Source organism: Patagioenas fasciata, chromosome 15, assembly GCF_037038585.1.
Source record: "Patagioenas fasciata isolate bPatFas1 chromosome 15, bPatFas1.hap1, whole genome shotgun sequence".
NCBI classification, from domain to species: domain Eukaryota; kingdom Metazoa; phylum Chordata; class Aves; order Columbiformes; family Columbidae; genus Patagioenas; species Patagioenas fasciata.
The window spans coordinates 10,804,817-10,832,525 of NC_092534.1; the positions used below are offsets into that span (position 1 = coordinate 10,804,817).

Sequence of the window (27,709 nt, forward strand, 5' to 3'; positions counted from 1 at the left end):
GTGATGAAAAAGACAAGACTGATAAACATATACTCTCTATCCTTTATAATCTGTCCACCTGCCTCAAGGCAGCAAAATAAGGGAAAACAGAAATAATCTGCTCTCTTTACATCTGTGCAAGCCCTTCTGACAACAGATTTACTGCCCTTGCCTGCATAGGGACCATCACCCTCCCACATAAAAAACAGAGGATCCCAGCAGGATTCACCTCTCCCAGGTCGGTGAGCCCAGCACAGCCCTGCTCAGTGCCCACCAAGACATGAGCGTGGAATTGGGCTGTGAGGCAACTGACCGCAGAGAAACAGCCAGAGTGCCTGCAGGGGCCAGAGGGGACCAAACAGCCTCCCCCTCATTCCAGTTGAGCAAAACAAGATCCATTGGCACAAAAAAGTGACAAAATCATGATCTGAAAAATTATATTAAGCCTCTTCAGGTACCAGCCTGATACCTCTTGCCCTCTCTCAGCAGAAAGCCTAGTGAATTATTAGCACTGCACAAATCTATGAAATTTAACACCAACCCACGAAAATACAGTGCCTATCCTTGCAGATCCTGGTCCGACACTGCCATCCATGTCTCCAGCAGCACACCTGCCTTGGACACCTGCTGTCCCTCCCATCCCCTCTGGACCGCACAGCATGTGGTGACATGTCCATATTGCTGGGCGGGAGCACCAGGGCAGCACAGGGCACAGTGACACCCAGCTCACTGTCCTCAGCACTGAGCTGATCAAAGATGGCGAGGAGAGGTGCTGAAACACCCCCCAGCAGCGTGTAGCCTTCTCTGCACTGACATATCAAAAGGTTTGGTATCATCAGGCCAGTGCTAAGAGCCGACTGCCTCATCTGGGCTAGTTTGTTTGAGTGAAGTTGGCCAACAGGTGCTACCACCACACTAAGTCCGGGTCTAGACACTGGAGTTGAAGATAAAAGGGTCTTTAGTTCTACTGGGAGGAAGCGAATCTGGTATTTCCAGAAAAAATGGGGTGGGGAGGTGTCTGTATGGCAACAGACATAAGTCAGGACTTCAGGAATCCAGGCAAATGTCCCTTGCCACCAGTACATCAGCCCAGTCTAGACCGTCATTGGCTTTTACTGACACACGTTCCTGGTGACGTGTCAAACTGCAGCGAGCTGCTGGAGCCACATTAAAAAACACCACATTTTCCAACCCCTCATAGTATTTAATCCTCTGCCCCTAATCTGGTGCTGCTGGTAAGTATAGGTGGTGCATCTAACAGCCTCTGTCTGGCACCGGAGGGTATGAAGAATGGGTCAGGAACAATTGTGGTACAGCTGTTCCAGATGTGAGACACTGGCAGCATGTAGGGACCTCGCAGCTCCCTCCCAACACCCTTCGTGACTGTCAGCCCTGTCCCGTCAGCCCCACTCAGCTCAGCCCTGCGCAGCTCGGCAGAAGAAACAAAATCTTCCCTCCCCTTGCCCCCTGATAGGGGAGCACCTGCACCTGCGTGGAAGTGGCACTGTCAGAGGAGATAAGAGGGGGAAAATCATCATTCCAGATCGATCGCATACACTTATCCAAGCCCCTAATGCAAGCGCCTTATAACCAAACAAGTCCCTGCCCATCTATAAAGCAGATTTACAGCAAAGACACATTATCATTTTTATCAGCCCACTGAAAGTTTAATAATCATTCATCTACTGCTCTAATTAGATGCAATAAATAAATCCAAACATAGCTGAACTACTGCCCGGTCCTTTGCTACCGCTATTGTTCCAGATCACAAAGACAACTAGAGGAAAAATGTCAGTTTGCTATTTTCCAGTGCACCTCTGGTAGGAAACAGCTGTGGGAAGGTTTTTGTACATGAACGGATGAAGCCAGCTCACTAGAGACCTGACACAATGACACATGTGAGCAGGAAAGAAAGGCTATTCTTCATCTTTCATTGAACATCATCAAGTTATGCTCAACCAGATCATTTTTTTTCCTTTTATAAATCCCACAGACACAGTTCTGTGTTTGGGCAACTTCTCCAGCAGACACCTCATGAAGAGCGTTTAGCTCAGTGACTCCCTCGCGCACACAAAGAGCAATTTCCCCTCTCTGCATCTTGACGATCCTCTCTAGGGAAAGCAGTGCCTGCAGACAGCATGGTCAGACCTGCTCACCCGGGCTGGGGCAGAGGCCGAGCCCAGCAGGACCAGTGCTCCTCCCTCTCCTCCAGGGCTCCCTGTGCCCCCCAGCACTGCATCCCACCCAGTGTTGAGCACAAGGTGCTGGCCCACCTGGGACAGGTGATGTCTCCCTTGCCAAGCTTTACCACAGCTCTCCAAAAGGCAGAGAAAGGGAGTTTTGAAAAGAGCACGTTTGTTGAAGCAGCCAGGGTGGCAGCAGGAGGTGCTGGGCTCTGGAGGCAGCCCACAGGGAAGAGGCTCCCATCCCCACCAGCCAGGTCCTACCTGTGCACAGGGGGAAACAAGCACAGACGCTTATTATTCCACTTCAAAAAGTAAACCAAGAGGAGCATGGCAGTGTGCGGCACGGCAGGGCCAGCGTGGGTTCCCCACCACATTGAAAAAGCCCAGACATGAAGCATCACCACTCTGGTCCCTGCCTGACATGCATCCTGCGCCAGCAGCTACTCTCACCCATCCAGGCTTAAACCTTAGCTAATCCTGATTAACTTCCTTGCTTCACCACATAAGGAGAGAGTGAAGCTCACAGGAAGGGACCCTGCAGCGGCAGATGAGCTGCTGGGTGCTGCATTCCCGAACAGACACATCCTGCCAGGCCATGCGCAGGAGTACAGCCGGGCGGCCCCGCAGGAGTTGCTGTTGACCTTCATCCTTAACAGAAGAACCAGGATTTTGTTCTACAGTAACACTTTGTTTTCTTGCTACACTAGCAGAGCAATCGGTGGGGTTAAGAAGGGGAATGCCACAAGCGTGAAGTGGTTCAGTAAAGGAGTCAGAAATTGCTCATTCCAAGTGCAGTATTTAAACCAAGTGCATCTCCAAAACATGAGCACCTTGAAGCTGTAAGAGTTACACACAGCTACTATGAAACCTTACACTAAATGCAGGTTTTAAAAAAAAAAAAAACCAAAAAATATGGAAGCAATGCTATTAACCTGGCACAATAATCCCTGCTCTGCTAACAGGGACTCATTCCTGGTTCAGATCTAATTCTGATAATCCAACTCAATCAAGTTGTTACGATTTTGCTCTATTTGCTCTACACACTGCAGGTCACAAAAATAAGGCAGCCTTCATCTTGTAGAACAAAAAAAAAGCCATCACCACAGTTCCAGCATACAAAGGGTCTTGTTATAATAAATATTGACATGCTTCCGTGTGCAGCTGGCTTAGCTAGGAAGAAAGGCTCAGACAGAACACAGCCTCATCATCACAGGAGAGCAGAACTCCATGGAAGGCAAAGGCTGAGGATTTGAACAAGTATGTACAGTTTTTCAAGCCCAATTAGTTTAAATAAAAATCCTTCTTGCCTAAGACCCCATCATCACCTCCAAGTGCTGCAGACTGACTCCCCATCACAAAGGCCTCTCTGTCCTCACTGTCTGGCACTCCCAGGAACTTTGCAGGCAGGACAGCTCCCTGGAAAAAACAAACCCAACGCACAGCTACTGCTCATACAATGGATGTTTGTCACCATTGTCACACCATCACAAAGGGGAAAGAGGAAGCACAAGCTACAATATTGGTCCTTGTTATGAAAGCAACAGCTCTGTTTGGGCAGGAAAATAAAAACCACTGAGCAATCGGAAGAAAACAATTGTTAAAACAAACTGCAAACAAGCACAGGACCAACCGGAAAGTCATCCAAAGCAGAGAAAAAACCATCATCCATCACCTCCGCCACCGTGCTGCTGTCCCGTCTGATCAAGACGCACTGCCTGGGTCCCTCCTGCTCCCACCCCAAGGAAACAAACCGCTCCGTGCCCACATCCCAGTCCTGTCCTCCCCCACCTTGTCCCACTGCCACAGCCCCCGCAGCTCCTGCAGCCCCCGCTCCCAGCACTGGTGAAGCCGTGCACCCCACGGCCTGGCCTCTGCACCAGCAGACACTCCCGGGCAGCAAACCCCTCGGAGCAGGACAGTAGAGTTTACCCACAGCTTCCACAGCACCACTGCCCACATCACAGAGAGCAAGCGCTGCCAGAGTCCCCAGTGCCCTGCCCGCAGCTGATCCTGATCCTGAGCCATTGCAAACACCTAGAGAGCACTCCACACGCACAGATCCGTGCTGGGGACTGGAAAGAAAAAAATATAAAAAATAATTTCTCATGGCAGAGAGAAATGTCAGGTTTAAAATGCAGAAATGGGCAGAGATCCTGCGTTTCAAGCAGATGGAGCAGAGGCGATGCAGCAGCTGCTGGTGGGTGAGCATTTCACCTGCCCTCATCATGCATTAGCACTGGCCAGGCTGCCCTTGGCTCTGCAATCACAACACAAACCATTTATACAAACCACTTGTTTTAATGGCATTTTCCTTGTTTTCAGCAGCAGCACTATGTGATTCATGAACCTGTTGGATGGGTTATTTCTTGAAGACCAACCTAAAAGGGGAGAAAATACTACCAAGAAAAAACAGCTAAAGGCAAAGAGCATCTAGAAACTCTCCCCCTCAAAGGCCTCTGTCTGCAAGGACTCAGAGACACTCACTTAGAAAAGAATTTCCTCTGCCCCAAGAAAAAAGCCTACAGATATAAGAATGAGCAAGAGGATAAGTATTATCCTTTATCCCAAAATACGCTTAGTGCCTGCAGATAAGTGTTTAGGAATCAGGAAGTGTCTTCACTCAATTAGACTCAGTGCCAAAATGGGAAAAAAAGCAAAAAAACCCCAACATACATGGATTTCTAAGCATGCTGGTTAAAGAGCTTTTTGACTACCAAATAAATATTACTGTCAATAACTGTTACTGTTGGAGTGAAAGTGCAAAATGACTGTCCTGAAAACACCTTTCACCCACAAAAAAAAAAAAAAAAGCAATGAATATAGAGAATGTTCCATTCTCTATCTGAAACAAGCTTGGTGGGGATGTTGCTCTTTTTTGGGGAGAGGCAGAAGTTTCCAGAGTGGAAACACTAATCTTCACCTTTCTCAAATCTGAGTCTGTTGTTTACATCTTTAAATTAACTGTGCAAATCTGCTGTTGAAAAAAAATTAATTAAGAACACAGAATATAATAGCAGGTTCAGGCTACCTAACTGTCTTTGGAGGCGTTAATTTACTATTAGAAGTAATTGACCCCGTAAGGAGTACTTGACATAATGACAAAGTCATTCTGATCAAGGCACAGGCTGTTGATGTTGTGTGGTGCTGAGCGGGACCTACCGGGACAAGATCCCCCCAGCAAAGACACTTCTTGGAAAGCTCCAGGGGACTTGGCAGGTAGAAGATTGATGGGCTCCTGCTACATCCACAACAAGCAGAAAAGCATTCGCTTACCGTTAGCGACGCCTGCAAATAAGCAAAAAAGTTCCACTCTAAAAAAAAAAAAAAAAAGACAGACTTGGAACTTGGCCTTCATGGGATCTACAAACCTGTTTCTCTTTCTCCTTCTGTCAGTCTTATCTGAACACTTCTATCACAGGCCTGCATAAATGGCATTGCCTGGCCTAGAAAGCAGTCTGTTCTCCCCTTTGATTTTATCAGTTACGCTGGTAAAAGATAATTCTGGTCTCACAGCCTTTTATTCCTGTTACTATTCAGGAGAAATCCACAATTTCTCCTCCTGCCAGAACGCTCTAGAGTGGTGAAGGATTATGATAAAGGCAAGTGCCCTGTGTTGCTGCCAAGACTGGCAGATCAGCTCCCCCAGCACTGCTCCACCAAACGCGGAGAGCGCTGGACCTGTGCACGGGCCTGCCAGCGCCCACGGCATCCTCCAGAGAGAGCAAGCACTGCCACCCCATCAGCACGCAGCCATGACGGGGGTGACACCGCCTGGGAACAGGAGACATGAAGGGATGAGATGCTGGGGTGTCACTCCAAACAGCTGACAGCTCGGAGGAGCCTCTCGGCCACCCCACCACCCACAGACCCGCGGACAGCACACCCCAGTACCCGCAGTCTCCACCTGCTGCCACACCCCATTTCAACGGAAGGCAAAGAGGCAGAGGACGTGTGAACGACATTCTTGCTGTATTTTCATGCACCTCTGCATCCCCTCTCCAATTCACTCTGCAAAAAAATTCCCCTAAAGCAAAGGTCTTTAAGTTAATGGTGTGGAAGCCACCACCCGCCCTCTCATTCTCTCACACAGCCAACTGTTTTACATGCCAGGGAGTCGCTGTTACAGTAAGACTTCACAATGTGTGTATTGCTTCGAGAAGCAAGGTAGGCCTGGACCGCTCTCAAAACACTTGTATCTCACTTAATACCAAACCACCGCGGGATGTTTTTAAGCCATAGGTGCACAGATCATGGTCTCTGCCACCACAATTCCTGGGGACAGCACGGAGCCCGCAGCGGGGCAGGACATGGCACTGTTGGACCAAAACACAGCACGACGGCTGCAGCTGGGCCAACACCACAGCATTAAACACAAACTAGTTGTCATCCACCCTGCAACTCATTCCCCAAACCAGCCCGAAGTCCCGAGCGCTTGGGGCCGCTGCGAGGCCCCTCTCAGCTGTCACCTCCTCTGGGTGTGCCCGCAGCTCCTGGAGCCACAACAACAGTTACTCACAACTTTTCTAACGGTAGCGTGACAGAAGTATGAAACGGCAAAACGGACACTTTCACGAGCAAAAGGCAGCCGGCTTCCAACACCATCAGTAAGGGACACAGCGGCAGCAGGCTCATCTCGGGGACAACGGAGAGCGGAGGGACAGCTGCCCGCGTTGGTGGCACCGACACACCGTCCCTTGGCCTGACGCCCACACCAGCCGGGGTCGGTGTCTCCTGAAGGACAGTGGGGAGCCAGCACGGTTCTCCAAAGCAACCGGTGTGCAGCCCGCAGGGCCGGGGGCTTTTCACACTGGTCCAGAGCATGTAGCAGCAACGAGGCCCCACCACAGCCTGACACCAGAGCGGCCTGAGGCACCCGTGGGACACGAATTTGCTGGTGCCACCCGTGGGGCACGAGGGACCCGGGTTTGCTGGTGCCACTCGTGGGACATGAGGGGCACGGGTTTGCCGGTGCCACCGCAGGCCTCTCCCAGCACAGCCCCGCACAAGCCCGGCAGCCAGGCGAGCAGCTCCCAGGGCCATGTCGTCCCCATGACAGAAGGGAGGACACTAGCGGGCCGGTCGCGGTGGGACGGGGCCCGGCTGGCCCGGCTGCCCCGCGCTCGGCCCTCCCGCCTCCGAGCCGTGGCAGCCGCCCCTCCGGCCCGGGCCCGCTCACCTTGAAGTCGCGGCTGTGCTGCGGGGTGTACTCCAGCGTCCAGAGCGCCCGCACCAGCTGCGCCAGCTGCTCCGTGACCTCGCCAGGCGCGGGCGGCGGCCCGTCGGCAGCGGGGGCGGCGGGGGGCGGCCCGCCGCGGAACTGCTCCAGCGCCAGGAACTCCGCGAAGAGCTCGGTGTTGCTGAGGCACTGCAGGATGGCGTTCATGAAGCAGGTGTTGCCGTGGTTGCGCAGCCCCGCCACGCCGGGCACGGCCTCAGGGCCGCTGGCGGGCCGCGGCGGGGGCTCGGGGCTGCGCGGCGGGCCCGGCGGGAAGCAACTGCCCAGGCCGCCGGCCGCCTGCGGCGGGGGCAGGCGCGGGGCGTGTGGGCCGCGGGGCTCGGGCTCGCTGCTGTAGTGCGAGAGGGTGGAGAGGGTCTTCAACACGCGGCTCATGAACCCGCCGAGCGACCGCCCGGATGGGGACGGGGCCGGTGCGGCGGCGGGGGACGGGGCCGAGCCCGCGCCGCCGCCCGCCGCCCGCCCGCGGAAGAGCCGCTTGCTGAAGGAGCGCTTCTCCTTAGTGCTGCCGGCCGGCCCGGGGCCGCTCACCCGTGACATGGCTGCGCGGCGCAGCGCGCATCCCCGCCCGGCCGCTCAGCCCGCCGGCCGCCGCATCCCGCCCGCCCGCCGGGCCGCTGACCGCCGCGGCTCCGCCGCCTCACGGCGCCGCCATGCAGCGGGCGGAGCGGGGCGCGCCGTCACGTGACTGCGCCGCCACCTTGGCGGCGGGCAGGCGTCACCGCAGCGCCGCCATCTTTGTTGTGGGCAGGGGGGCGTGGTGTGGCGGGCACGGGGTGGGCGGGGCGGCCAGGACCCCGCCCCGCCGCTGTGCCGGTCCCGCCCCGGCCCCGCGGGGACCCGCGGTGACGCTGGCACTGCGCCGTGCCACCCGCGGCGACCCCCGGGGCTCTCCGCCCTCGCCGCGGCCCGCAGGAGCCTGCCCGCGGGTGCCCGCCCGGCCCCGCCGGTCCTGCCAGCTCCGATGGCCGCCGTGGGGCGGCGCTGCGCTGCCGCGGAGCGGGGGCGGTGACGGGGCGGGCCGGGGCGGGCCGGGCGGGGCGGACGGCGGGGGGTAGGTGCCGGGGCAGCCGGCCGTCGAGCCATCGGCAGTGGCGCCGGGGCCGGGAGCGCAGGACGGCCCCGTCGGGCGCGGAGGGGGGCCGAGGTGAGGCGGGCGGGGGCGCCGGGGCCGTGCGCTGCCTCGGCCGGCGAGACCTGCCCCGGGAAACGCTGTTTCACGGTGAAACGTCCGCCGCGGGCGGGGGTACCGGTTGGCGGCTCCGCAGTCGGTGGCGGCGGGACGGCGGAGCCCTGTCAGCGCGGGGCTCTGTCCGGGTCGCGTCGCGAGGCTGCGGTGGCAGCTCCGGCGGTGACATGGCAAACGGCACCGGGGCCTCGCTGTCCCGGCCGCTGTCCCCCACCCACTGTCCCCATTCCGCCGGCCGCACTCACTCCGCGTGTCTCTCCCCGCAGCCGCTACCATGGCCCCCGGGAAGAAGATCACGGCGCGGATCAAGAGGACACTGCCGGTGCGAGGCCCGCAGGCGCCCACGCTGAGCGAGCTGATGCGCTGGTACTGCCTGAACACCAACACCCACGGCTGCCGCCGCATCGTGGTGTCCCGGGGCCGCCTGCGCCGCTTCATCTGGATCCTGCTGACGCTGAGCGCCGTGGGGCTGATCCTCTGGCAGTGTGCGGAGCTACTGATCAACTACTACAGCGCCTCGGTCTCTGTCACCGTCCAGTTCCAGAAGCTGCCCTTCCCCGCTGTCACCATCTGCAACATCAACCCCTACAAGTAAGGCTCGGGCTGCTGGGCAGCCAACAGCGTGGGCAGGGGGGTACCCCTGTCATCCCCTCACCAGCCGAGCACCAAGTCTTCCCACACCTTCCCTGCTGCACTGCAGCGCTGCTCACCAGGAGCCCTTCCCAGCCCTGGGATTTCCCTGTGCTGCATTTTGAGTAACGTATTCACCTCTGTGCTGATGCTCTTCAGACGCATGTGGATTACGATCGAACCCTTCACTTGATACCTGCTGAGCTAGACTCAGTTGATTTACCTTTCTGCTCCAGACAGTCTCTGGTCGGCTCTGTGGTTCACTTCAAATTCCCTTTATCCCAGGACCAAAGTTCCAGGATTATAGACAATGCTGTCTTCTGAAAAAGAACATCTGTCACTCTTTTGTTGTCTCTTTTTTTCCTTATAAGATGCTTTGACTTTTTCAATCAACAATACTTTTTCTCCTGCCAAATTACACTTTATGTTGATACCTGTTCTGCTGCCAGCTACCTACCCCAGTCCCTGCAGGCGATCCAGCTCTCCTGTGCCTCCTGGCACAAATGCAGTTGTATTTCCACATGCTGTGCCTCCTCGGGCTGCTAACACAGCCTGCAAGGAGCCCAGGACTTTGCAGGGGCATTCTCTGCAGTTCAGGCTGCTTTGCTTCTGATGGTCTTTGCTCTGAGTCCTGGCCATGGGCACAGCTGTGTCTGCCCACACTGCTGTGACCTGATGTGGTAGTGAGGGATCGATGTGAGTCTCTGACAGAATTCTGTTCTAAGCGATGAGATTCACAGTGTGGGGGGCAAAATGCTGCAGCCAGGTGGTGAGGTGAGATGGGGTGGGATGTCACTTTCTGTCACGTCTCCAATGCAGGTACAGTGCCATGAAAGACTATTTATCTGAACTGGACAAGGAGACAAAAAAAGCTTTGGAGACTTTCTACGGATTTTCAGAGGGCAAGTCCAAGGTGCGCCGGTCAGTGGATGAGTGGAACAGCACAGCAAGTGACTTCTTCAAGCAGATCCCTCTGCTGCAGTTTGAGGATTTCTCTAGGACAGCGACTGACCTTCGCAGTGGCCAAAAGAGGAGAATAGAGGGCAGCGTCTTCCACAAGGATTCATCCATAGTGAACTCTGGGGATTCAAATGATATCATTGGCTTCCAGCTGGTGAGTGTTGCTCCTCCTTGGTCAGCTCCTTGTGAGGCAACGAAGGGGTCTTTTGGGTTGATGTCCCTCCGGCCACTTCTATTGCTCGCTTAGGTGGCTTTGTAGTGAGTAATAGTCCATGCGCTCCCCTGCCTCCTCTGCCGTGGCTCCCTGGATGCCTGCAGAGCCAGCTCCAGCTCTTTGGAAGAGAAATGCTGTCTTCAAGCCTGCACAAATAGACTTAGTGCCTTCTGTGACCTTTCCTCTGGGCCTCAAACATTTGATCATATCACTTAGCCCTGAATGAAGGGTCTTTGATGTCCCTTTATCCCCTTTGTGCCACTATGACCTCTAGGTGGTTATTACTGTGGAAGAGAAATGGTATCACGCATACCTTGTAGAATACATAATTTCATTTCATCTGAAATGCTTTTTCCCCTTTGTAATTATCAGTGCGATGCAAACAACAGCAGTGAGTGTGCACTTTATACATTCAGTTCTGGTGTTAATGCTATCCAAGAATGGTACAAGCTGCATTACATGAACATCATGGCTCAAATTCCCTTGGAGACTAAAGAAAAATTGAGTTATTCTGCTGATGACCTTCTACTGACATGTTTCTTTGATGGCCTATCTTGTGACAAAAGGTCAGTGCACAGAAAATACCTGCCAGCTTAACAGCTTATTTCCAAGTACATAATACATAGAAATTGAATATTTGGTATTTGCTGAATTCCAGCAGAAATCATTTCCGTTTTTAAATGAAAGCAAACATTCGTGGTTTTGTGAACTTCTATTATGGTTTTTAATTTGTCTTAATTCTACTGTCCACATTTCAGATATAATCATGGGTTTTGACAGAATCAAATCTAATGATCAGTCAAATGATGGTGGCAGTTCAATTCCTGTGTGTCCAAGTAGCAGGGGAGCTGTCCCCTCATCCTGGGGACAGCGGCAGAGTTAATCCGTGCCGTGTGGGGATAAAATTGCACCTGTACACAGGCTGAGCAGTTTCACCACAGCCATGCACAAAGCGAACTGCACTGTAACTCTCATGACTGAATGCAATTCGCTTGTGCATGTAATTGTGCCAATGCACATCTTTTCCTGGAATCAAGACATTTACTTGAGTGGGAGGGAATGCTCGCAGGAAGGACATGAACTTACTTGAATCACAAAGGTGTGTCCTCAGCCTCCCCTGCTCGACAGTAGCTATGATATCTTTTGTGAAAAAGGAAGATTGGTGTTCCTTTAGACACTTGGCTGTCCAGTGGAAGAGGATGCTGTCCCTGCCACCTTCCTCTGTTCTATAAATCCGCTTCCCCCATGCTCTGAGCCCTAGTTCCCACGTGAAAACCTCCTAAACTTTTCACTGCTTGATGCTATTAAACCAGATTATATTTCCATGTAGTCTCAAGATATTAAGAAAAAGACCCACACTTTCCAGCAAAACAAACTGTTTGCCAAAAAAAAAGCAACTATCCAGTTCTGCCATGTCTCTGCCAAAACAAAAAGCCCCAATCTGCTGATTTTCTCCCACAACCAGTTACAACTGCAGAGGGCATTGTAGCAGTGTTATATTTGTTCCAGGCACTTCACTCGTTTCCATCATCCCCTGCACGGCAATTGCTACACCTTCAACAGCGGAGAAAGCGGGACGGTCCTGAGCACCTCGACCGCGGGCAGCGAGTACGGTGAGGAAACTGCGTTTGCGGAGGAACTGTGAGATAACGAGCAGCTCAGCAAACTGGATCCTGCTGGAGAGTGATTGATGTGTTGGCTCTAGATGTGTGAGCTGATTGGGGAAATGCTTGTTTGAACTAGTGCAAACTGTTGCCAGAGAATACAGAGATAATATCATTGCATCACTAATGTTTTCCTTCTGAAATTACTGCTTCCCAGTTATATAACTTTTTGAAGTAAGTTTCAGCCACGTTCTATTATTTGTTTGCTTGCTGCAAGTGTCTCAGTCTGGCACTGCAAAGGCTTTGTGTGGTTGTTACAGTTCTACTTGAGGCCAGGTAACGTTAAGGAAACCACGCTGCCCTCCCTGAGCAGCAAAATGGCTCTGGCTGCCTGTGTAACTGCTCCTGTCCTGTCTGTCCTCCAGGATTGCAGGTTGTTCTCTATATAGATGAAGCAGACTACAACCCCTTCCTGGTGACATCGACGGGAGCCAAGATCATTGTCCATGACCAGAACGAATATCCCTTCATTGAAGACATCGGCACAGAAATTGAGACGGCAGCAGCCACCTCCATAGGGATGCACTTTGTGAGTGGCAGCAGCCTTGTTCCAGGTGCACGGCACCATTTCCTTGAAACGGGTGTAAATATGAGCTGATATGATGTTTGAGCATAACCAGTAGCTGGAAGGCATCTAATACCTCATACTTGAGCAGCTGAAGTGCCCCAAGAAAAATCCTGTGATAGCACTTTTCTGAACCAGGTTTTCCTGTTGGAAAATCAGCTCTTTATAAACCAAACAGCTGCTGGGATTTTGTTTGTTCTCCCTTTTCTCCAACCCCTTGCCTTTCAGGGGATTTTTTTTGTTTTGTTTTCACAGCAAAATCCCCAACCACAGAAATGTGTAGTCAAGTGCCCCATTTCACTTTAGTTTGCAGCCCATGCAGGTTCCAGGGGTGGCAGAGAACAAGCTCGGGCTGTGGGGAACCCGCGTTAGGGTCAGGTCTGTAGGAACGACTGCAGCACAACCCTCTTGCTGGGTTTCTTGTCATCCCAGCTGTGAAGAAACTGCCTGGGCTGTGAATGCCTTTGCCACCTTAGTGAAGCCCTTTGTTGCTGTCAGCAAGGGCAGGGGGGGCAGCACCTCCAGGTTCCCCAATTAGTGTAGCACAGACAAGGCATTTGACCCAAGGGGCTTCTCTGGGTAGAGCAGTGAGCGATGCCAGCGGGCTGTCCCCTTTCATCTGGATGGGCTGTTAAAAGAGCAGTTCAGTTGTGCCTTTTCTCCCCCGATGGCTGGGTGAGATGCATCAGCCAGCCTGCTTATCTGTCCTGGCTGGGTGTGCCAGATCGAGATAGTCCATGCATTAGAAAAGACATTAAAAACAGGGCTGATGGTTTTAGAATGTGCAGATAGTTAACTATCTCCAGCCGTCTGGAAAACCAGCAGCAACTGCTTGGTCTCACCAGTGGGGAAAAGTGCTGCCTAGCAAACAAACAGTGAGCAGGAGAACCAGAATGGTGCAAAGGATGAAAAGTCTCGCAAGACTGTTTCCTTTGTAACTATCACACTGTACTGGAGAAAGTCACTGCAGACAGTCTCGGTATTTAATGTAATATTTACCTGGCGCAGTAGATTTGGACTGTTGCATCTAGTGCAACTGCCAGGATGGAACATATCTCAGTGGTGATGTTGAAAAGATTTGGCAGGAGGAAGCGATCTGATTGCATCCTAACAGGCGAGATGGAAGCTCGACTCCCCTTCTGGACTCAACCCAAAAGCTACTGCTTGCTGTTCTGCCAGTGAAGGAGAGCAGGGAGCCTGCTGGGGCAGTGCAGTTGTCAGGATACCCATGTGCCCATCGGTCCTTGCACCCACATCCAGACACATGCAGGAGGACACAGTGAACACGTGCTGCACAAATTCTGCTCGCTGCAGGCTGGAGCATGGCAGCCGCTGTTTTCCAAATGCAAGCCTCAGTGTCTCAGTTACCACTCCTGTATTTCTGCCATGTACTAGGACTGCCCCCCGCCTCCAAAAATATTCCAATATGTTTGGAATGCAAACAAGGCATCGCTTGGTAGGAGTTGCAGTGCTTTAGTTAAATATTTAGTTTGGAAATTATTTCAGCACCTGAATGAACACGTAAGCTTTTGTTGCAGCATAAGCCATGACAAAAAAAAAATTCTCTACAAAGGATCTGTCGTCTGCTAGAAGATCCAGCAGCAGAACGAGGCACGAGGCAGGTGTCCGGGCATTAGATTGCCTGCAGAAGTTAAAAGTGTGCCAAAAGCTGTTTTTGTTTAGTTTTTGTAAGTAATCCATCTCTAATATTGAAATGGCGTATTTCTGTGTTCCCTCCAAAGAGGGATTTGAGCATCTTTCTAAAAGAGCTGATCCATGTAGCGGTGATGCTTGCTGTAGGGTTTGAGCTGCAGATCTGTGCTCAGTGCCTTACGGGTGAGCAGGCATTTCTCAGGTTCCCCCTAAATCGATCCTTTGTAGGATCAGCCCCTAATTTCAAACTCTGTAGAGAAATATAGGTTAATGGATTCATAAATGGGTGGAATTTCTTGTAGTCTCAGGCCACTCTCTTGGTTCTGAAGTGGATAATTACTGCAGAAAGACAGTAGGAGCGGAGGGCTGAGTGAGGCGGGGCAGCCCGTGGGGTGCAGGGATGGAGCTGCTCAGGTCCAGTGGAGCTGGGGCTTCCGGCCCCAGTTTCAGACTTTGCAGGGATGCACTTGGCATTTCAAAGCTCTTTTCTCCGGACAGATTGCAGAACAGGAAAAGATGTTAGTACTCATTGGAGATAAAGGTCAAAGCAGTACCTGGAAAAAATCTTGGAGGAAATGTGAACCTTTGATTTGGAGTGATTCTGGAGAGGTGCTGTTGAGCGCCAGCGGAGCCTGAAGTGCTCTTTTACCCACAGAACAGGAGCAGCACAACAGCCCAGGAGGGTTTGGGTCTTCACAGAAAACCAACCAGACCCCAGCAGCAATGGCCCTTCTCTCAAACACAAACAGCACGATAAACGCTGCACAGCCTCCAGGGCTGAGCAATGAGAGAAAACATACACATGAATTAATCTGCTTTCAAAAACCCTCACTGTTACTGTTATACCATCTCTGCATCCCTGCAGTGGGGTTCAAGGAACACAGCAGATAACCCAGCCAGAGCAGTGTTTTGGGAAATGGACGTTACAAACCAAATCCCCCTTGTTCTGACAAATGATTGACAAATCATTTGAGATGTCGGAAAGTGAACATGCTCTTGAAGCCTGCCCCATCACTTACAGTTTCAAAATCCTCATGAACTGCCACTAAATTCTTTGGGTTTTTTCTGTGAACTCCAAAAACCAAGATTTGTTCTTTTCTTGTTCTCAGACTCAGTCTCGCAAGCTGAGCAAACCCTACAGTGACTGTACGGAGACTGGTGAGGACATACCAGTGGAAAATCTCTATAACAAGAGCTACTCACTCCAGGTAAATCTGTTGCATTTGGTTTTATCAATCACTTGAAAACTACATTAATAAAAACCTTTGCAATATTCTCTAATGCGGGATCCAAGATTGTGAACAGTCCAGCTCTAGGGTCGCTGCTTTTAACCACTGATGTGAAATACCATAGCACTTTTAAAAATCCAAGTTTTATTCCTAAGTGGTTGATGTTTGAAGTTCCCTTAGGCGCCCTGGTAGATAAAGGGAGAACATGAGCTCATTAGGCAATTTTCAAGCAATGTGAGACTGGAAAATATTGGCCAAGTAAATGTTGCAGCTTAGTAACCCTTGAAGCCAGAAATTGTGACCTTTAGGACTCCAAGAATAACAGATACCATCTAATCAGTATCCAGATAGCAGAATGTTTGTTTACAGAGTAAGTTTCCACTAATTTTGCATGGTTTCTGTAATTGGGTCCTCTTGGAGAGTGTCGGTTGTTATGGCACCCTCCACTTGAAGAATTGTAATTCCATTAGCTGCTGCCTACTGCAAAGGCTGTGCCTAGGCTGGATTTTTATTTTATGGGTTATTATGCCTGATATCTGCTGAGATTAATTGCCAGGTAGGATCACACAGACATTATCTCAGGTTTTTAGTAACAGTACTTCACCAAAACTCAGGACTCACAAGGGCTGTGGTGAAAAGGCTTCATTACTGGGATTTCAAAAAGAGAAGTTCAGTTCCTGCCTGTTCCAACAATCAAGTGTTTTAGCATAAAACACTGCTGCCCTGTTAATCCTCACAATTCAGGCCTCCAAACATGCACCAACAAAATGTGACAGAAGCTGAGAACACTTTCAGCAGGGAGTCACGTCCCCCACCTCGTTGTTTCATCGGCTGCATGCCATGGCAGACACAAAACCTTCTCCTTGGCTGTAGCAGCTGCAGCACTGAAGCTGTTGATGGCTGTAGGGAAACTGGGGGCACTCACAGGACACCCCCAGAGAGGATTACCTTCTTAGTTCTTTCACCAGAGCCTAAACCCTCCACAGCACTTTCTGCCTGTGTTTGTGTTCGCTCCAGCAGAGCCCAAGGCCCAGGGGAAGGGGGTTCCCGTCATATTGCTACTGTCCTCAGCAGGATGTTTTTGGGGCGTGCGAGCCCAGACCTTGGCTCTGCGGGAGCGCAGCCCATGCTGCCCAGCCTGCAGCTCTGGTTTCTCTCCCCAGATCTGCCTGCACTCCTGCTTTCAGAAGGCCATGGTGGACTCATGCGGCTGCGCCCAGTACGCGCAGCCCCTGCCCGCCGGGGCAGAGTACTGCAACTACAAGAAGAACCCCAACTGGAGTAAGTGTCCCACACCTCCGCATCGCCCGCGTCAGCGCATCCCTGCGCAGCCGGCACGGCCCTGCCCGCACCCAGAGCCCATGGCAGAGCCACCTGCCACCACAGAGCCTGAGACTGCCCCGGCTGCTCACACTGACTCCTTTCTGACACTTGTTCTTATTGCTGTCATTTGTACACACCACAAAAGTACCGAGTGGAGGACTCGACTGGGTGAGGCAATTGTTTGTGCTTATAGGAAGTGACAACCACTTCTCCGAGTATTTTGCAACATTTATAGGGTAAATCTTTTTACCCCCACCACACAGGTGATGTCCACAAAGGCCACCGACACCCCAGAAGCCCCACTCTAGCACACGTAGCAAAAGATCTTTGCTTTTCTTCCCATCTTCTCATACACGTGTCCTGCTCTCTCTTGCAGTGTACTGCTACTACAAACTGCACGAGAAGTTCGTGAAGGAGCAGCTGGGCTGCCAGCAGATCTGCAAAGATGCCTGCAGGTGAGTCCTGCCAGCAACCAGGGGTGAAACGCTGCGTGTGGGGGAACTCACTCACCGCTGACAGCTCACAGCCTGCCTCTCTCCCCAGCTTCAAGGAGTGGGCACTCACCACCAGCATCGCCCAGTGGCCATCCACCGTGTCAGAGGTCAGTTCCTCATTGCACTCCAGGGTGGCAGCATCATGGCACAAGGAGGCATTAAATAAACACTGAGGTTCAGTGGGAAGTGGGGGCCCTGGGGTGTTCGTTAGCACTTCAATGATGCTCAGTCTGTAGTGTCTGAGGTCTGGGATTCCCCTCCAGGAGTCTACCATTAAACTAAACTTCAGCTGTGGGCTGGGAGGTGCCCCTGGGACAGGTGGCCCATCACACTAATTCAGTTCTGGCACCCCAAGTGGTCCAAGGAGGTGTGGAGCATGAGCTCCCTTCCCAGGGGATTTTCACACACATGCACACAGCTATAGCAGTATTTTCGGTCTTTTTTCCAGGACTGGATGCTTCGAGTTCTCTCTTGGGACAAAGGGCAGAAACTCAACAAGAAGCTGAACAAGTAAGTTTTCTTGTATGCGTTTCTAGCTTGCACCTCAAGCTCAGATACAATCTCAGCAGCCCTAATGATGGCAATTGGGGAGAAAGCTCCCTTGGAGCGGCCTAGCCCTACTGGTCCAACTGGTTATTTGCATAGTTCTCCAGTATGTTTCATGTTATTGTTTTACTAAACTCTCAGCCTGCCTTTTGTGTCTCCTCTCAGGACGGACCTCGTGAACCTCATGGTGTTCTACAAAGACCTGAACGAGAGATTCATTTCGGAGAATCCTGCCAACACAGTAAGCGAGCGCAGCCGCTCCCCGCTCAGCCCTGGGAAGCCTATTCCTCCTCCCAACCAGGCTGGAAGTTTTCATCTGGCCGGGAGGGTCTCGTCCAGGCAGGGCTAGGAAACCATGGTGCTCGATCCTGCCCTTCGCAGCCTTTTATCTGGAGCCGCTTTTCCAAGTGTCCAGTCCCAACCCTGCAGCAGGGCAGCCTGTGGGCAGTGGCAGCTCCTGCTGAAGCAGAGCAGGAGAGGACAACACGGGCAGCCAAGCAGGGGCTTGTCTGTGTTTGACAGCACTCACACAGACCCTCCTTGCACACCCTAGCAGTGCCATGGACACACGTCCAGCGCCTGCAGGAGTTGATAACCTTGTGCTCTCCTCTCTTCCAGATTGTCATTCTTCTTTCCAACTTTGGAGGCCAGCTGGGCCTCTGGATGAGCTGCTCAGTCGTCTGCGTCATCGAGATCGTGGAGGTCTTCTTCATCGACTCATTTTCCATTGTCATGCGTCGCCAATGGCAAAAGGCAAAGAAATGGTGGAACAACCGAAAGAGGGATCGGTCAGGGAAGCCGCCGCAGACCGACGATCTGGAGAGGCAGGGCCACGACAACCCCGCTTGCATCGATGAGGACCTGCCCACCTTCAACACAGCGCTGCGCCTGCCGCTGCCCCAGGGCAGCCCTCTGCCCAGGACTCCCCCCCCCAACTACAGCACTTTGCGGTTAGAGACTGCCTTCACAGAGCAGCTGCCCGACACGCTGGAGGTTGGGCAGCGCTGACGCTTGTTTCTCCACCCACCCAGGTGCCAAAAGAAGAGATGGGTGCTGGACCCACGTGTCCAGGGTGATGGGCACCCGTCCAAATGAGCACTGAGGGGCTAGTGGGCCAGACCCATATTCAGGGATTGAACTTGCAGACAAAGCTTTTATGAGCAAAGCTCAGATGCAAAAGCCAAGGGCTCAGAGACGTTAGGAACTTCAGGCATCATCCACTCTCAAGTAGCATTGCAGGAGGTGGCAGGAGCAGGACGTGGCACTGAGCTGGGGTGGCTCGTCAGACAGGGTCACACGTTGGCACCAGCTGGCACACCCCACTGCGTGGGCAGGGATTGCTCCACTGCAGGTTGATGCCACACTGAGTCTTAGTGCTAATTGCTCTCTGCGGTGTGGCTTGACTTGGGGGAAAAACCTGGGGCTTTCAGGAGTGCAGCATGACATTTGTAGGAAGGGACATGTCAAAGGTCTGAGAAGAGCACAAAATGGATCAAAGGCAAGCTCTCAAGCTGAATTTTCATTAGGGACCTGATTCCAAAGGTGGCCTGAGGAGCTCTTTATTCCAAGATGAAAAGTGAGAATAGCCACAGATGTGCTTGTAGAGCAAGTTAGCACACAGCTGGAGTAGGGGAACCAAGTCATCTCAGGAGAATCATCTGAAGAGGGCACAAAGTCTAATTTGTGTCGCAGTAATGAACTGAATACTCTGCAAACTCGCTCCATTTACATTGCTCAAGCTCAGGCCATTAAAGGGAACCTCAGAGGAGCTCATTAAGCAGCGCGTGGCCTTGGCCACACGTGAATCCCCAGAAACCTCAGAGGGACCTGGCTGCTCTCTACCTGTTTGATCTGGGCAGGGACTTGCCCTTCCGTGACACCTGCTTTGCTGTCCTGGTGCTGGCAGTGCCAGGGAAACCAGAGCCCCATGGGGGGTCCATCTGCCTGCTGGTGTGTCCTCCTCATGTACACCCCCCTGTTCCTCAGCACCACAGCCACCCCTGCATGTGGCCTCCTGGCAGCCACTGTGCCGCATGCTGGCCGTGCCGCGGGCAGGAGTGCGGTGGGGAGACCCGGTCCAGTGCCACCCCCTCGCTCCAGTCCCACCACAACCAGTCCTTGGAGCAGCCCAGAGCACACGTACGGTGCTGGGGATGGTGTCACCTGCACTGGGCTGGCTGCTCAGGGTTCGTGTAGAGCGAGTGAGAGTGTGCCTGTAAGAAAGTCTCTCTTCTCCTTTCTCTGTATAAGCTTATTTTCTATAGGACAGCAAGAATCCAGAAAGGTTCTTTAATGTGCAATAAAACATATTTTAACTGGATTATTTAAATAGCTGATAAACTAAGAAAAAATAAAGATATATTTTTGAATAACTGCTTTTTTTTCTTTCGTAAATCAGCAATATGCGAGCCTTCCAGTACCTAGAGGGGACCCACAGTGGCAGCCAGGAGCTGTGTCACACAGACACACAACTGTCAGGGGCTGGGTCCCAGAATGTCCCCTGGGTACTGGGGAATTCCCAGTACAGGCAAAGCCCCACAGCGAAGAACTTGTTAGAGCAAAGCCAGACCCCGGCAAGAGCTGTAAAGCCAATGATGCTTCAACCAGTGGCAATTTCAGAAAGCCTTGTATTTTTACAGGTTTCTTAGAGCAAAACAAAAGCATTTTAAAATGAACTAAGAGGTGCCAATCCTGCCAGAATGCAGGTGTATTGACCAGTCAAACTTTACAGCTGATGACTGCACTTCTAATAAGGAAAATATTTGATTGAGAGCGAAGCTGCTGAAGTGCAGCATTCCCTGCAGCTCTCTGATCGATAACCCAGGACATGTGTCCTGCTAGACACTCTTGGCATGAACAGTCACTTTAAACTCTTCAGAAAAGCATGGGGTTTTTGTAGGTGCTTTTTGCGTCTACTTCTCAGGGCAGGTGCAGCACCTTTTCTCCTTGTATGAGCAATTCTCAGGAGGCAGAAAGCCACAGAGCGGCTACAGAAATTGACTACTTCATTGTGAATTAAACACTGAATTCTATGGAAGTCCTGAGTCATCTTAAACAGAGAAATCTATTATACCTTGGACAGTATGAGAATTAGGTCTGACACACACACTAAACATTATAAACTCAAAGCGTTTGAGAAACTCAGCTTGGAGTTTATGGGAACAACAGGCAGTAAAATTTGTGGTTTGGTGATGACCTGTTGGAGAGGATCCAGAGGAGGCTGTGAAGATGCTCAGAGGCTGGAGCAGCTCTGCAGTGGGACAGGCTGAGAGTTGGGGTGTCCAGCCTGGAGAAGGCTCTGAGGAGACCTTAGAGCAGCACCAGTACCCAAAGGGACCTACAAGAAACTGGAGGGGCACCTTTGACAGGGGCCTGGGGTGACAGAACAAGAGATGATGGCTTTGAACTGAAAGAGAGTGGATTTAGATCAGACATGAGGAAGAAATTCCTCCCCATGAGGGTGGTGAGACCCTGACCCAGGCTGCCCAGAGCAGCTGTGGATGCCCCATCCCTGGGGGGTTCAGGGCCAGGCTGGATGGGCTCTGAGCAGTCTGGGCGGGTGGTAGGTGTCCTTGCCCATGGTGGGGGTGGCACTGGAGGAGCTTTGAAAGTCTCTTCAGCCCAAACCATTCTGTGATTCCATGATATTGCCTCTGCTGCCACAGCTGCTGCTCTGGTGGTTGGGCGGGATCCTCAGTCTCTTCCCATGGGGACAGTCCCCAGAGACTCATGCTGTGTGTGGGGAGCCCCCAGCCCCAGGCAGGGCTTGGGGCTCAGAGCCGGCAGCCCCTGGTCCCAGGGCTGAGGGGAGCGGCTGTGACACCAACCACCACAGCTCTGGCCGGAGCACCGCAGCACAGCGCGGCCTCGGCGCCGGGTGAGGGACGGGCTGGGGAGAGGTGTCGAAACAAACCGCAGCGGACAGGTGCCGGTGACTCAGGGGAAGGCCGCGGCACACCGGCACCGGGCCGTGCAGCAGGGATGTAGCTGCTGAGGGCATAGAGTGGTGGGCGAGGAGGAGCTGCTGGGGGCTGAGGAGCTGCAAAATCCAGCTGCACAGAGAAGGTTTGCGCCTCTCCTAACAAGTGATGCCCAGACAGCAACAGGGTTTGCAAACACACAGAACATGATGGCCCTTTGCTGTCCTGCTGGGAAGGAGACACCCCCACACCTGCATTGTGGGGGTACAGCCAGAGCCAGGACCAGATTCATCTTGCTTAACACACGATTGCCCAGTAACAGCCTTCAGGGGCACAGACCCAATCTGATTTTTCCAGCAAAATCTTCCCAACTAACCCTAACCCCATCAGCTTAGGTGTTTTGCTTGTGAGGGTGCCTGATCTCTGCACCTGTCCTGAGCTGCCCCAGCAGAGGAGCACAGCAAGGGCTGTGCGGGCGCTTGTCCTGCCAGGAGGGTTTGAGACATGCGTTTGTCCCAGCGCGGTGGCAGCGCCCACAGAGCAGGGACCAGTCCCAGCACTGGCCTCCGGCTGTCCCTGTGCTCCCGCTCTCTGACACCGCTGTGCAAACACCGGCTGCCGACACCGCAGCAAGGAGCAGCCGTGCAGACAAACCAGCTGCAGCAGCGGGACCTGCTGCTTCAGTACTTTCGAGAATTGAAACTGCTTGGCAAAGGCTTGTCCCAGGCGGAAAACAAGACTCTCACCCTGACTCAGCCTGTTTCACTCCTTGGCATGAACAGCGGCCCAAAAGTGACTCACAGACAGGATGACCAAATACGGACAGATATGCAGTTTTCCTGACAGACAAAACTTCATCTGGTAATCAAGAGAAAAATGGGAGCATCCGATCTCCCAGTCAACTGCAATGAAAAACTTGCCCAGGATGTGACAAAGAACAATAAATCATGGATTCCTTGGCAAACCTGAGACACATTCTGACCCCATCCAGGTCCCAGCTGGACAAGCACTGTGTCCCCAGCCCCCAGGGACATCAGCCTAAGGGGGCCACTCCAGCCTCCCTGAAGCCAGGGACAGCTCAGGGCTGCTCCAGCCGGTACAGCCAGGCAGCACCCAGGGGGTTAAAGGCTGCCTGGGCCACCTCGGTGACACTGCAGTGGTCCACAAAGGGCTTAGGAATTAAATGCCTCATTAATGTAAATGGGGCTGGGAAAGGCATCTCCAGCACATGCCTATGGAAATGCTTCCAGGCTTTGACCCTCTGCAGTGCCCTGGAATCAGCTGCAGCCCTGGGAAGGCCTGGGCACAGAGCTGGAGATTTTGGATGTTTGGATTTCATGCTTCCAACTTCAGGGCAGGGTGAGGCAGCTCCCTACCTGCCACCATCAGGAGGTTTCTCCTCCAGGCAGCCAGGAAGGTGCTGGTAGGGCTGTGACTACATCCCTGGTCGGACCCCCTGGCAAACCCACAGATCACACCAGAGCCCCCGACAACCAGGGCATCAGTTCAACCCCTGGACAGGACATCGGAGCTCCAGCAATGACTTGGCTGGAGCCACAGCCAGAGCCCCCGACCAGTGCTGCTCCAGGGCCCAACCCAGCTCCAAGGCTGCAGCCAGCAGCTGAGTGGCGCTGAGGGTGCTGGCAGATGAGAACTTTTTTGTATGAAACTGTTGCCTTGGCTTGAAAGTCCCACTGCCCATCTCGGGTGACACCACACAGCCAGCGCTGGGCCTCCTGGAGCGGTGTCCTGGGTCTGAGCTGCCCCCACCAGCCCAGGAGGTTGCTGGGAGCTGGAGCATCCTCAGCACGGACCTGAGCGGTGGCAGAGCCAGAGGGTTTCAGGGGAACGTGAGTCAGGGGCGAACCCGCGATTGCAGCAACTCCCTCTGCAGCGACGTGCCAGGACACGACTGCGGCGCTAATCCCGGGGCTGGCATCTCCCGGAGAACCGGCCGGACCGGGAGGCGCAGAGTCACCGCCGAGCCCCCACGCCTCTGCCAGCACACATGGTAACGCCAGCGGTGGGGCTGGGCCAGCAGCACTGGCAAACCCCGGCAGGGGCAAGAGCTGGGGCTTGGAGGGGAAGGAGAGGAGAAATCCCAGGTCGTGTCGCCCAGAGCACCAAGCATCCCTGTGCTGCCCGATGTGCAGGCAGGATTCCGGGGGTGCAGGCGGGGTTCTGGGGGTGCAGACAGGATTATGGGGGTGCAGGCAGGGTTATGGGGGCGCAGGCAGGCTGCCGGCCCTGTGCAGCTCCCCACGATCTCCCCCAACACCATACTCTGTGCTGCCCCAGACAATACTTTTGCCCTGGCAGCCCTGCTGTCAGGTGATGTTCCCGAAAGCAGCGGGATGTAAAGCACAGGAGGGGACATTCGGCAGCGGAGCCTCTGTCCGGCTGAGTGACAACGAATTGTGACATCCCTGACCTGCCTCCTGCTAGAGAACAAACCTCAGCAGCTCCAAACGCACCCAGCCCCACCCGGCACGCTGATACGTGATCACTTCTGTTTCTTTACACTCCTGTAGTTTGTCCAAATATATTTCTACAGAGAGAAAAATGTGTGTATTCACTAAATTTATTCACCTGCCGTTTAAATGTGCCGCAGTCCCAGGAATATGCGGTCCCTGTGCTGCTCGGCAGGGTGCAGGTGCCAGCCGGGGCCCGGTGAATCACTCTGTTTTCACAACGCTTCTCACTGCGGTACCTTCCCTGCTTGTGTTTTAAGACCTTCTCACCCAAGTTTACATAATGAATCCTGATGGGTACAACCTGTTCCCCTAGATAATCACAATGGGTAATCATTCCTCGCTCTTGTTATAAAAATTCATCAGTCACAAAATATTTCACATTTCCCCCAGAACATGGGAGAGGACTATAAAGCACCAGCCCATGGGGATCTTTATGGTGTTGGCGCCACACTGACGCTGCCTGGCCTGTGCCAGGATACCATGGCATCCCTAGAGCCCACCGCAGCTATGGCATTGTCAGAGGCTGGAGTAGTGGCAGGCGGGTTCATTTTTCCAGTAAACTTCTACAGCAGATAAGGCAAATGAGTGCAACTAATTCCCTGTCAGAGGCATTAGGCAGGGATGGGGTCCAGTGAAGCCCCGTGGGTGATGAGTGATGCCCAAGCAAGCAGCCTGCGCATCCTGCGCCTGGAGCCGCAAGTTCCCTCACGCACAGAGTGCAGTCGGTAGGGTGGACTGGGGTGGGAACTGATGCTGAGGCTGCAGCTGAAGGGAGATGGACCTAAGCTGGGCCTGAGTTGGGCTTTATCTGAGCCTGCTGCATCCCCACAGTGTGGCTCACAGGCTGGCACAGTGCGGTGGCACCGCACCTGGCAGTGTGGCCCCAGCACCCACCAAGCCTCCAGCACCGACCGAGCCCCAGACACTTCCCTCGCCTCTGCTGCTGCTTGTAAAACAAAACCAGCCTCAGTTTTACTGCCTGATCTTTGTAACGCAAACAGAGGTCAGTTAAAAAGGTTTTATATGCAGCAGTTACTGGTACAGGTTGGTTAAATTTAAAAATAAAAATGCTCGCTATCATTTGACTGTGATTTTACTGGTCACAACTAAATTACTCTATTTTGTTTAGTGACAGTGTGTCTCTGAAAGTGCACCCGATAAACCAAGCTATTAAAGTGCTGAATGAGGCTGTTTGCACCCTGCATGGGAACAAGCAATGCCCAGCTTACCTCGGCAGAGCGGGGCAGGAGCGGTGTCCCCGCTGCCAGGGTTGCCGTGCTAACATGGGGCAAGCGATAGTCACAGGGACTGGTGACAGGGACAGGTGCTGGGATCAGCACACTCCTCCCTGCAAACCCAGAGCTGTCGGACGGGAAGCCAGGTTGCAGACGTGACTAGTGCTGCACACATACATCTCGCAGCTCCTGCTGCATCCCGTGTAATTAGCAGGTGCGCATGGAGTAACGGTGCCAGGCAGGGTGGCCAGTCCCCCCGTCCCGCACTCTGGGAGAGGGGCTGCCTGGAAGGGGGTCCCACAGGGGACAGGCAGGGACATGGGACTCACAGCACTGTTCCCCTCCCAATTCTGGAGCCCCAAGAGCCTTTCTGAGTCCCCACCAAACCTCGGAGCACCGAGTAGTGACCTCAGGTCTGACAGCTGCTACCACAGCCGAGACCCCGCACCGGGACCTCACCCACCCACCGTGCCCAGGGGCATAACCTGGCCTAAAGCAATGCAGATTTACACACAATCAGATATGAACCACTTGTGTGCTTTTTTCTAGGGACCTGGACTCAGTCTACTCAACAGGGCTGTTTTTTTTGGGGTGATTTCCTCCCTACAGAGATGTCCTGGGGTCTCTGCATTGGGCTCCAGAAATCCTTTCAGCCTTTGTATCTACTCCAGTCACCACTAAAATATTTTCATTTACCAGATAAATTTGGGACCAGATGATATTTCCGAAACACTACAGCTTAGACCAATGGTGCTGTTTTCTGGGTGACTTGTCCCGTGTATCCAGTTTCTCAGCTGTATTTAGCTGCTGTCAGCAGTGCCTCATGCCAACACAACACCCCAACTCGGAACACAATGCCTGGGGTGCACAGGAGCTTGCCATTGTGGTTTTCAGCTGTATTTTTAGCAGGAGGGTTTTGCTTATGAAATAAACTTTCCCATGAAGCAAGCGAGAGAGACAACGCAAAGTCAAGCCAAATTCAAGGTCATTTGGCTTCGCTGGCCTCACAGCCGATGCTTCAAACCACCGAACAAATGCAGCCTGCTCTATTTTCAGCATTAGAGCTGCCAGTGCTGTAACAGACATTGTTCTCCAGGGAAATAAGTAGCGATATGAGGGCAATTATTTTGACAGGACAGAGGTTAGAAACTGGGTAAGTCCCGGTACTCTCCATCAAACCTGTTCATTCTAGCTTCACTTGGAAATACTGTTTAATCACAATCCCGCATTCCACTTCTGACATAATGGCAGGAGGTACACTTGTACAATTTAAAAATAAAAATCCCTTTTGTTCCCAAACAACAAAACATGAGGACATTCGGGAAAGTCTGACCAAGCCCTGATTGAACAAGAACCTGAGATTATTTCTCCTAGCAAGAGGCAATCATTACCTCTGACAATGCTTTGCTGTGATTTATAGTTCCAAGGGGGTTTATACACATTTGCTGTTGTGTTGTGAGGAGTTAACATCTCCCACAGTCACTCAAGATGCTTGGGGTTTTACCTCTAAACGCTGTTTGTACAGCAGTGTTGGGTTCAGGGATCTCACCCTGTGCTGTGCAGCACGCTGGCCCCAGTGCAGGAAAACACAGAAAATAAATGTGAGGGGCATGTGTCTCCCCAGTTGCCCTGAGGGATCAAGAGAAATCAGCGTGCAAGACACATAAGATTAAGTCATAAAATGCAGAAGCCCATGCTAACCACCGTGAAAATCGCAGACAATTAGCGTGTTCATGAGGGCACCCGGCCCTGTTCGAATCGCTCACGTTCCACCCTCAGAAGCAAACAGAAAAGCTGCTTAGTCTTTAATTTCATTGTCGTTTTATGGAAGTAGAGCTCATTGCTCCTGGCAAGAGATCGTCACCTCTCGGGCTCAGCTGCCAGGGCCACCGAGGCAGAGTCCTGCCCCTTCTATTTGAGCATCAACATCTTCTGAGGTCCGCACTGACAGACGCACGGTTTACAAAACACTCTCAGGAAAGCATGGCCAGCAGCAGGCTTGATAGTAAACACAGCTATTCAGGGAGGCTCCTCTTAGAAAAAAACAAAGCGTAGGATCTTATACTTCTTTCTTAAAAAAAGGTTATAAGATTTTTTTTTAAAAAAAAAAAAAAGAAAGAGATCTTTTTTAAAAAAGGGTTATAAAACTGTTTCAAAATCCTAGTGGTCATTTGTCCTGTGCCAAAGAGCTGGCACTGGTGGTGGCTGGCAC

At 52.7% G+C, this 27,709-nt stretch overlaps 2 protein-coding genes across 4 annotated transcripts in view; one reads left to right on the forward strand and one right to left on the reverse strand.

Annotated features, from left to right (window-relative positions):
• The window catches only part of USP31 (ubiquitin specific peptidase 31), a 28,015-nt gene extending 20,016 nt beyond the window's left edge, over positions 1-7,999 (reverse strand). Inside the window, exon 1 of one of the 2 annotated variants that reach the window (XM_071815385.1) lies at positions 7,342-7,999. In XM_071815385.1, the coding sequence (XP_071671486.1) occupies positions 7,342-7,941 (600 nt within the window). In that variant the 5' untranslated portion in view covers positions 7,942-7,999. The remainder of the gene's footprint in view (positions 1-7,341) is intronic. The other variant, XM_065850420.2, reaches the window with a different exon arrangement.
• On the forward strand, positions 7,490-20,240 carry SCNN1G (sodium channel epithelial 1 subunit gamma). 2 transcript variants are annotated; one of them, XM_065850422.2, is made up of 13 exons: positions 7,490-7,555; positions 8,857-9,181; positions 10,040-10,334; positions 10,767-10,960; positions 11,904-12,007; positions 12,424-12,587; positions 15,386-15,484; positions 16,669-16,786; positions 17,205-17,283; positions 17,372-17,429; positions 17,771-17,832; positions 18,034-18,109; positions 18,487-20,240. In XM_065850422.2, the coding sequence occupies exons 2-13, from the start codon at positions 8,865-8,867 to the stop codon at positions 18,874-18,876; spliced, it is 1,956 nt and encodes a 651-aa protein (XP_065706494.1). In that variant the 5' UTR covers positions 7,490-7,555; positions 8,857-8,864; the 3' UTR covers positions 18,877-20,240. The 2 variants fall into 2 exon arrangements, with proteins under 2 accessions (XP_065706494.1, XP_065706495.1); XM_065850423.2 differs by lacking the exon at positions 7,490-7,555 and adding an exon at positions 8,404-8,548.
• The last annotated feature ends 7,469 nt before the right edge of the window (positions 20,241-27,709 follow it).

Excerpts from the sequence above, each read along its gene's own strand:
- SCNN1G (XM_065850422.2), top strand. The coding sequence starts at position 8,865 with ATGGCCCCCGGGAAGAAGATCACGGCGCGGATCAAGAGGACACTGCCG. Across the intron at positions 10,961-11,903 it reads GGCCTATCTTGTGACAAAAG|GCACTTCACTCGTTTCCATC; the intron begins GTCAGTGCACAG and ends TATTTGTTCCAG. Across the intron at positions 18,110-18,486 it reads CGGAGAATCCTGCCAACACA|ATTGTCATTCTTCTTTCCAA; the intron begins GTAAGCGAGCGC and ends CCTCTCTTCCAG.